General features: G+C 50.8%; 1 protein-coding gene across 3 annotated transcripts in view; it reads left to right on the plus strand.

The window, feature by feature from the left end:
• Window positions 1-4528, plus strand: part of ENTPD1 (ectonucleoside triphosphate diphosphohydrolase 1) — a 31727-nt gene extending 27199 nt beyond the window's left edge. For all 3 annotated transcript variants that reach the window (XM_083843244.1, XM_083843242.1, XM_083843243.1), the window contains 5 exons: window positions 260-496; window positions 1047-1307; window positions 1927-2043; window positions 2249-2386; window positions 2543-4528. In XM_083843244.1, coding sequence (XP_083699370.1) covers window positions 260-496; window positions 1047-1307; window positions 1927-2043; window positions 2249-2386; window positions 2543-2749 — 960 coding nt within the window. In that variant the 3' untranslated portion in view covers window positions 2750-4528. The remainder of the gene's footprint in view (window positions 1-259; window positions 497-1046; window positions 1308-1926; window positions 2044-2248; window positions 2387-2542) is intronic.
• The last annotated feature ends 5418 nt before the right edge of the window (window positions 4529-9946 follow it).

A 9946-nucleotide genomic window follows, 5' to 3' on the forward strand; every position in this document is an offset into this window, starting at 1 on the left:
CTGTTTTTTCACATAATAGTTGTGTTATATTGCATATTCTTAGTCCTCCTCCGAACACTCGAACATGATCCATCTTCTGCTTTTCTGAGCCTGCATCTTGTTCTTGTGTCGTGTTTCAGCTCTAATCTCATGTCTTCCTCCCTTTTCTATGCTTGGTACTTCCATTACTCTCCTCCTAAGTCTTTCTCTTTTTGCTCCCAAATACATCTTCTACATGCCTGATGTATGTGTCTTTGATTTTTTTTAATTTTTTTTTAAGTCTGGCTGGACAAAACTTCTACATTCCTTGAAATCTGTAAGTGAGACATCGGGAGCATTAGACCTTGGAGGAGCTTCAACACAGATTACTTTTGTACCAGATAAAAGCCCTTCTGAGTCCCCAGAGAACCTGCTGTATTTCCGCCTCTATGGCAAAGATTACCGAGTGTACACGCACAGCTTCCTCTGCTACGGGAAGGACCAGGCTCTGCAACAGAAACTGGCCAGGGACCTACAGGTAAGTGCATCTGTGGTTGCAGGTGGAGGTCCTGGGCCCTCCCACCTTTGACATGCTGCTGCTGCGAATGTTGCTGTGTTCCAGCTAAATGTCTCATCCCTTAGCCTGGATTTGGGAAATGTCATTGTCCTCCGTAAAGACAAAACAGGTGTTCAGAGAGACAACAGCCAACACTTTCAATGGTACTACCAATATGAGGTGCCTTGATTTGTTGGCATGGGATAGCAGGAGTACTGTGCTTAACCGAAAAACCTGGGAGATGGCATCTTGCCATCTCTGAGAATCCCAAATCAACTGCGACTTCACAAAACGTGGATGGAAGTAGTTTGCTCAAGGTCATACAGGGAGGTCGTAAGAGCAAGAAGCAGTAGTCACATCTCCCACATTACAGCTAATGCCTTAAACTCATCCTCACCACTTTGTCCCAGTGTGTGTGTATCTTGGTGTGATGTACCGTGACAAGTGCCTTGCGGTCACCCTTCCTTGTAGCTCTTTCTCAGTGTGTTACTGTGGAGTGAAATGTAACAGCTTGGATTGATCTTACTTTCAGAGCACAGAGAGCAGCAGCATCCTTGATCCATGCTTTCACCAAGGGTATCAGAGAACTATAAATATCAGTGACCTCTTCAAAAACCCTTGTACTTCAGTCGAGAAAAAGCAATTTCCTTTCAGCCAGCTGTACGTTGTGGGAGAGGGGAATTATGAAAAGTGTCGAAGAAGCATCCAGAATCTGTTTAACAAAACCAGCTGTCCTTACTCCAGCTGCTCCTTCAATGGGATATACCTACCTCCGTTACAGGGGGACTTTGGGGTAAGTCTTTGCATTCTTTAACTTTCTACAACCCAGAACTTTGGAAGAGCAGAAACTCAGAATAATACTAAAGTATGTTATCCATGACTGGGGCAGGAAATCATTTACAAGATGACTTTTTGGACACGAAACTATGAAAGTCTTGTGCTTGCTGTGGGGACAACAAATGTAAGAGCTGCTGTAGGAGATATTGGCCTATCAGCCAGTGTTGCTTCATTTACTGATTCATTCTCTAAGCAGTGCCCCCCGATGGCCAGCACCAGGGACAGGAGGGCTTGCTGCAGGCTCCTGCAAACCCTGTTTCCTGAGGTAAAAAAGTGGCACCAGATTAGAAATTGACACAGAAGTGTGTGAGCGTTACTGAAACTGGTCAGCTCACCTATCTGTCTGCCTCCCGGATGTGATGGGGAAGCAGTGCACACTGAACACATGTGACACCGTTACACCAAACAGCAGTCCTAGAGCTGCAGGTCTGCAGATGCTACGAGTGACATTGCTCTTGAAAACATATCTGCTTTTGTAATTGTGATGTTGTTTCTTGTATTTCTCTAAATAAAGCTGTTTTCTTTTGTGGGATTCCTGTTGTCCTGCTCAGGTTAAAATATTCTCTCTCCTCCAGGCTTTTTCTGCTTTCTACTTTGTGATGAACTTTTTGAACCTGACAAACGAAAACCCCTTTGCCCTGGACAAAGTGGCCAGTGCTGTTGAGAAATTCTGCGCCCGGCCTTGGCACGAGGTGAGCAGCACTGCATCTCTGCAGCAGGGCAGAGAGCTTGGGTACCTGAGCTGCTTGTGCTTTGCTGTAGGATAAATGGCTGGGGGTAATTTCCAAGGGAAGTGTGGGAACATTCTCCCCAGAACCTGCACTGCATGCTCAGGTGCAAGCTGCAGCTGTGGGAACCTGTGTTTGGCAGCCTGGTGACTGCTCCCTCCCTCCCCAGGTAAAGCAAGCATATCACCAGATAAAAGAGAAGTACCTGAGTGAATATTGCTTCTCTGGGGCCTACATCCTCTCTCTCCTGGAAAATGGCTACGAATTCACTAAAGAGAACTGGCAAAGGATCCACTTCCTTGGAAAGGTAGGGTTTGTGGCGGGGAGGGCTCTGCCCCACTGAGTGATTGCCCCCTCTGCAATACAACCTGGCCCGTGTGCTGCAGGGGGTGCTGCCTCCCCGGCAGGGCCGCACGCTGCCCTTGCACCTTCCAGCCCTGATTCTGCTCCTCTCCCATTCCAGATCGGCAGCAGCGATGCAGGCTGGACCCTGGGCTACATGCTGAACCTGACCAACATGATCCCCGCGGAGGAGCCCGCTGCACCCCCTCTTTCCCACGGCAGCTACGTGGGGCTGATGGTGCTGTGCTCCCTCGTGCTGGTATCCGTGCTCGTGCTTGCCTGGCTTCTCTTCCACAAGCCCAAGTGCCTGCAGAAGGGGATTGTTTAGGAAGAGCCATGCAGGGAGAGGGGCCGTGACACCCCAGCCGCTCAGGGCCAGGAGTCTGCTGCAGGGCAGGCTGTACCACAGAGCCCTTCTTGCTGAAGCTACTGACTGTGTACAACAAGGGCATTTATCTCTTTTGACTCTCACTTGCACTGACAGACGTCGGGGCACCAGGCTCGCCACCTCCCTCTGCCAAGGACTGACAAGCAGGTGTCCTCTTCTTGAATGGGTCGTACTTTCATTCACTGAAACTCTGCTGCTTGTTGGTTTTTTGCCTTGTACACAGCATTATGAAGAGAAAAGCAGCAGCAATCTTTGGGAGCCGGTGCTCCTGCAAGGGTTATCTCAGGGTCCCACATGCCACTGAGCTCTTGGGAGTGCTTGCACACAGGGTGATCCGGCTCCTCCTCTGCTGAAGCTGTTCCCATTCCCCAGAGCCCTTCCAGCAGGGAAACTGCACCAGCACACCTCTGCTGGGTATGGTCACCTGTAGCCTGCTGGTCCCCAAAGGCTGGCCACGCTCCCAAATGTCACTCTGGAACAAGAAGGGATGAGGATGAAGAAACTGAACGTGTTGGCGGTCATCAGTCCTTAGCTGGGCGCTGGGAGCAACCTGCTCCTTTCACAGGTGGCAAGAAGCCTCTTTCCCACGTCTTCCTGATGTTGTTGCTGGACCAAAGCTGGCTCGCTGTTATGCTGAGCCGTTCCCATGTCCCTAGGGTGACTGTGCATCGAGACGCGAGTTCCCAGACAGGCATTGCTGATTTTTTGTGGGAAGAGCCCATACTGGCCATGGATCCTTGACCAGTAGTGAGCACTTATGCCTGCAGGGACTCTGTTCTGATTAGCATGCCTACAGGTAGATATCCACTAAAGCAATTCAGTGTCACTGTGCTGATCATACAGCAGTTTCTGACCCAGGGAAAATGTTTATCGGGACATGTTCCTTTATAAAAAGACAGCTGGCAGCAGTTAGCCAGCATAGGCACACACAGATAGAGCCACTCTTTCCATCAGCAAAATCAGTGAAAACTTGCTTTTCCTTCCCTCATGAGCTAGACTTATCCCAAACCCATAAGACCCAGGGTCTGCAAGTGCACATACTGCAGCCCATCTTCTGGCACGCAGCTAGGGGGGTGCCACTGATCAGAATTATGAATCTTTCCTCTATTTCCCATTCCTTGGTCATAAAAAAGAGGTAAGTCAGAAATCCATTTTTATAACACTTGGAAACCACTGGTGCCTGTTTACCTCCCAAGAAATCTCAGAAATCTCTTCTTCTAATGACATGTATGTGCTGGAGGCAAAAAGCAGGTATTGCGGGGAGAAAGGCACGGCACACAGACACCTTCATGTGTTTCCCCAAGCAAAGATGCAAAAGGTACAGGGGAGAATGTGCAACCTGGATGAAGCCTTCTCTTTTGGGCAAGCAGAGACTTACAGCTCAGGGCTTTCATGCTCTCCCAGCTTGTCCCTCTGCCCAGTGCAGGCTGGAAAATGTCCCCCACTTATTTCTACTTCATGCCTGGAAGTAGGAACCATAACATTGAAGGACCTGAAGGTAAGGGGAAAATCTATCCTGTCTTATGGTAAGATGTTTGGGCAGTTCACTGTTCTTCCAAAAATCTGTCTTATTTTTACTCTGAATTAGCTGGCTTCAGCTTCTTATGAATCTTGATCTGCCCATTTCAGAAAGACTGAATAACTCTGCTATCAAAATCCCTTTTTCTTTGTTGGTGCTTGCAAGTCGTCATTGTATCACATTAAATAGATTGACCTTCAGTCTGTGAAGTGCTTTGTCGTGGCCTCACTTGTAGCTCCTGAGTCAACTTTGAATTTTTTTACATCTTTCTGAAGTTTGGACACCAAAGCAAGTGGTAGTAGACACCCTAATAGTGTATATAAAAGTAATACCCTCTGTTGCTGATTTACACTCTTTTTTCCTATTCATATATCTCAGGGTCAGATCTGTTCACTTAAGAGAAGGTTTTATAAGGGACTACTTTGTTCGGTTTAACTATTGCATCTTGGCCTTTTTCCCCCATTGTGGCAAAAATGGCCATGAAAGGCCCTCAGAATGGCCACTGTCTTACAGCATACATCACTGTTTCTTATCATGAGATACTTTGCCTTCCACGTGACTCTGTTGAAGTGCATACCATTCTAAGAACGTTTCCCCAAGCAAGTGGTCCAGGTCAACCCACAAATGACATTTCCCCACACTTTGTTCACTTACCAGTTTATTTTGTCTGCAAATACACTGAGATGTGGGGATTCATCTAGAGACAGAGTCTTCCTTCTGATCTTTTCAGCGAAGATGCATAGATAAGAGATGAACAGTAAGTTGTGATCATGGAAGCAAGGTAGGAGACTTCGTGGCAGAACAGCCAGCTGCCAGGGCTGCTTAGGTTTGTCTGTGATGCTGGAACTGGCAGATCACATCAGTTTCAGAAACTTCCTGATGGGAAACTGGTGTGTAGTGAATATCTATGTTAGTCTGGTCCCTGCTAAGGTTTTATGCCAAAGGAAAACAGGTGGGATACAGAACCTGGGTGAAGAGTTTTAGCAACACTTTATATCTCTATTGCAAGTACTGTGTCCTGTTTACAAAACAAAGTAAACAAAATGCAAATGTATTTTAAGTGCAATCTAAAGGCCCAAATTTGAGAAAAAATACAAGACATAAGTTCCATTATTTTTCAACCTTATGATTTTTAGATCACATTTATGAAACAATCTCCAGAATTAGAATTGCTGGGGAGATACCAGACATACCACTTAAAAATCAGTTAAGCAAGCTGAGGCTCCAGGAATGGGTTGACTGAAGGTATTCTACCATGGCAAGACCCTTTCATATCACTAGCTGGAGTTGAACCTTCCCAGCAAAGGGTATGATTTTTCTTCCCCACCACATTCTCTGCCATTGCAGGACTTCATTTCTGGGGGCTGCCCAAAATCCTGGGTTGGAGTTCAATTTTAGTGGATGTTCATGTGTTTACTTCTCTGCTGTGTCTGACCCAGCTGCGTTTGGCTCAAGTGTGTATTCCAGAGTCACTCAAGGACAAAACCCACCATGAAGACTATGAAAGATAGTGGGGCGATATGTCAGATGGTAATAATGTGGTATCACTTCTCTTGTTAATGCAGTTGATCTGCCTCTCTGAAAATTATCTGTGCCTTATTTCTAATTTTAATAGATTCTGTCTTTAATTTCCAGCCCCTGGCTCCTGTCTGGTTTTGCTCTTCTAGGTTAAAGCATCTTTAAACATCATGAGTTCTTGTCTTGCAAATATTTACGCTCTGCTCAGCTCTGCTGGGCTGCAGCTATCTCAGACCCTGCTCTCTCCTGTCTGTGTGTTTTGTCACATTGTCACAGGGAGCCCTGAGAGGTGCCGCAGCAATCTGGGGTGGGTGTCCTGGGATTGAGGTCTGACTTGGGCATGGGTGCTGAGAGGTACCCTTTTGGGAAGATGCTTTGTGGGGGACTTGCTCATTTGGCAGAGCACAGGAGCAGTCTGACCTCTCTGGGACTGGTGACTTCCATGAGCTCTCTCCTGTTCACCCTAGGGCTGGGTCTGAGGCAGAACTATCAGTGAGAGTTGAGAGCTTGGCGGGAAGGAGAAAAACAACAGCTCTCCCACACCTCTTGCAGAGAGCAGCCAGTCCCCACAACAGGCTCTAATGAGTGCCCTCACTCCTCCCCGGCCCAGCTGGCTCTCCTCTCGGCACAGGCTGCAGCTGCTTTCTCCAGCCCTGCAGCAAAGCCCAGTAAAGCCAGCCAGCTCGCTGGAGGTCCCCTCTCGGAAGTGGGGCCGTCACCTCTGCGGCGAGATGCTGACTTGCAGCGTTGGCGCTGCCCGGGGCTCCCCAGCCTCTCCAAGAGCAGCTCCCAGCTGGACCCATGCCCCCTCCTCGTCTGTCCCAGCTCCCCGGCTGCTCCGTGCCAGGGCTGGGCCCTGCGTGGCTCCTGGCTGCGGCCCAGAGCTCAGTGGCCTGTCAGGGCTGGGGGCCAGGCCGAGGCCAAGAGTCCCTGTGCCCTGCCGCCCAGGCCCTGCGCTTCCTTTGTGTGGCGCAGCCCTGCTGAAATGGATCTCTGTTTTGCTGCACACACCCATCTCTGTATCCTGATCACAATAAAGACTTCTCAACCTGTGCCTGTGATGTTTTCGTGCTGTTTTCCAGATGATGGGACCTGCACAGTAGTGGAATGAAGCTTTTGGCATAAAATATGGAAAAGGCCTGAGATGGGATTTCCTGCTGCCAGCTTCCCAGTGCCCTGGGTCAGAGCTGGAGTTGTTGTTGGATGGATGGGCAGCGCTTGCTTCTGGCAAAGACATACCGTGCCCCTTCCTGGCTCCAGGCCCCTCCCGGGGTGGTCTGGCTCCCTGGAAATCTGCTAGCACCCAAACCCCATCTTTCCTTGGCTTAGTTTTACCCTGACCTCCCTGAAGCAGCTTTGTCCTCCCATGCCATGGGCTGCAGGCCTGCGTCCCCCTCTCCTGCACCAGCTCTGCTGGCTTCATTCCAGCACTGCAGTCCCTGGAAAACAGGTGAAGGACACGGGGCCCACGCCTCGTGCCGGGGCTGCACGGCTCTGCCTCTGCGTGCAACCACAGCTGCAGCTCAGCCAAGGCAAACATACTTGTCACGGTTCATCATTTTTCTTTCAGCACACGCTCTCCCCAGTTTGCTCATTCTTACGTCTCTTAACTAGAACTTTCCTCACATTTTCCAGCCTTCCTCTGGTAACAAGATGGCCAGAATTAAAGCTAAGGCACCAGGTGGAGTCTTTACAGGGCTGGCTGCAGAGGGATGGGCTCCTGCGACCTGCACGAGCCAAAGGGGGACGGGGCTGGAATTTGCATCCCTCTTGCCACTGTGGCACAGCACATTCCTGCCTGTGCGGTCCCTTCTCCTCCTGCTTCAAGGTCTCTCCGTCTTTGAACATCTGGGGTGGGGGGTGGTGGCGGTGGATGATTTGTCCCAGATGTATTCGCTGCATTTTCCAGATTATGTCTTTGTTTACTTCCTGCGCTGTTTCTAAGAGCTAATGTCCTCCATTGTTTGTTTCTGCTTTCATCAGTGTCTTTTAACATGTCAGGATTTATTATTGGCTCAAAGCTTCATTAGCGTGTTGTTTTCCTAGACTGCGACGAGGGCCACGCTAGCTCAGATCAGATGTGCAGCGCATCAGCATTGGTTCCAGCTGTGCAGTGGGTGACGCTTGAGATGGATAGTTGGAGAAAAGAGTGTGATCCCCCCTCCAGCAGTCAGTGGCTTAGGAAACTTGTGATCAAGTGATTGCATCTGGACTTGTATGATTAATAGCTGTGGATGCCCCTGTTCTCCATTAATTCGTATAATCTTCATTTGCTCTCATTTATCTTTCATCTTTGGTGAGGTAATTTCATTGTGCATTGTGTGCAAAACGATTCCTATTCGCTTGATTTAAAGCTGCTGCCTGGTTGTAGGCTGCCTCCACGCCTATGCCATGGATAACGCTGAGTAATTCTCCAGACCCAGTAGTGCGTGAGATGCGTTCTCCACCCACCCCAAATCTTGCTCATGGCTCTTTTTTAGGACCTAGCATTCTGCCATTTCTTTTTCTTGTTGTTTCTCACGTCAGCGTCACCCTGTCTCCATAGGAAAGTGCACGCTTTTCCCATGTGTCCCTTGGTAGCACTATAGCTCCAGCTCTGCCACTGCTGTCACAGGCCACTGAAAACAGCCTGGGAGGAGAAAGGGGAGAGGGAGGCAGCCCAAACATGGGGTTTGTGCGGGTTTACTACAGCCCTAATGCTCTCTGGCTGCCAAGTAACACCAGCGAGCACTGGAAAGCTGCCCACCCTTTTGGCACTGCCTGGCTTGCTGAAAGCTGTGTAGCAGTGGCTCCGCGGGAACCCAGCGGCCCTGAGAGCAGCAATGTGAAGGAGGCAAGGGCATTCCCACCACTGTGTGGGCTGTCAGCCCTGAAAAACCCCACCAGACATGGCGTGTCGTACAGCTGACGTTATCACCGCACACCCGCCTGGCTGCGCAAGCTGCTGGAGCAGCCGCTGCTACAGGGCACGGGTGCTTTGTAGGCAAACACAACACAGTGTTCCCTCCCCTCTGCATCTGCTTTACCTTGCTCCTAGACTGCCCCTGCTCCGCAGGGACAAGTGCACAAAATGCTGCTTGCCCATTGCTCGGGCAGGAACACAGCCTCTCTCTGCTCTGCCAGTGGCCCCAGGTGAATGAGCTGCTCTTAATTCCCACATGGGAGATTTCACCAGGATATCACTGTCCCAGGGTGCAGCCAAGAGACCCCATTTCCAAACAAGGACCCTCAAACCTCCCCTGCCCTATAAACAAGGTCTCCCTTGTTTTCTCACTGCTCGTCCTGGGACATTGGGGCAGAAAGGTGGGCAGCAACCCAAGTGGATGTGGAGGACAGGAAGGACAGCAGTGGGGCCAGGCAGCACTGCTAGAGGATGCTTTGCTGGGGGGAGAGGCAGCTAAAGCAACCCACGTCACAGAGGTTAGAGCCATGCAGTGGGGATCCACGTGAAGGACTGGTAGCTGTTGAGAAGGGCCCTGAGTACGCTGAGAAGCCCATTGCTTCTGGAAGGGGAGGCGGCAGGAGGAGCTCCTTTCCAGGGTGGTCACTAGCCAGCATGGCGTGCTCGTGTCAGCAAAGGCAGCCTTTCTGCTGGCGTGCCCAGCTGTGATGGCAAACCCTTTGGCTACAGCAGTGCTTGGGCTCTGTGTCAGAGATGGCCTACTAAACACTCTCATCAGAGCAGCCAAGCTGCTGGAGTTTTAGCCCCTCGGGGTGAGGCTGCAAAGCAAGACTGCCGCTGTCCGTGGGCAGAGCTGCGGGACCCTTGGGTGACTGCAGCCCGCTAGGGCAGGCGTGGATGTGGCAGAGGGATGGGGAGGAATCAGCCTCCTCCAAATCCAGAGACAGAGTGCATCTCTGCAAACAGACAGGAGGGCATTTCGGTCTGCCTGTAGGCTATTGAGCTCTCTGCTGCTGCCCGCTGGGTGCCGGAGGGCGCTCAGCAGGCGGGCTTACACCCCCGAGCAGAGGGCTGCGCATCCGACAGCAGACTCCGCGCCGCCCCCTGCTCCCCCTGCAACTTCCCAGCTGGGCTGCCCGGGTAGGAGGGCACGGGGAGGCCGATCCTGGCCCCGTCCCAATTGGGCCGGGGCGGCGGG

Source organism: Anser anser (genome assembly GCF_964211835.1).
Source record: "Anser anser genome assembly, chromosome: 7".
In the NCBI taxonomy this organism is placed as follows: domain Eukaryota; kingdom Metazoa; phylum Chordata; class Aves; order Anseriformes; family Anatidae; genus Anser; species Anser anser.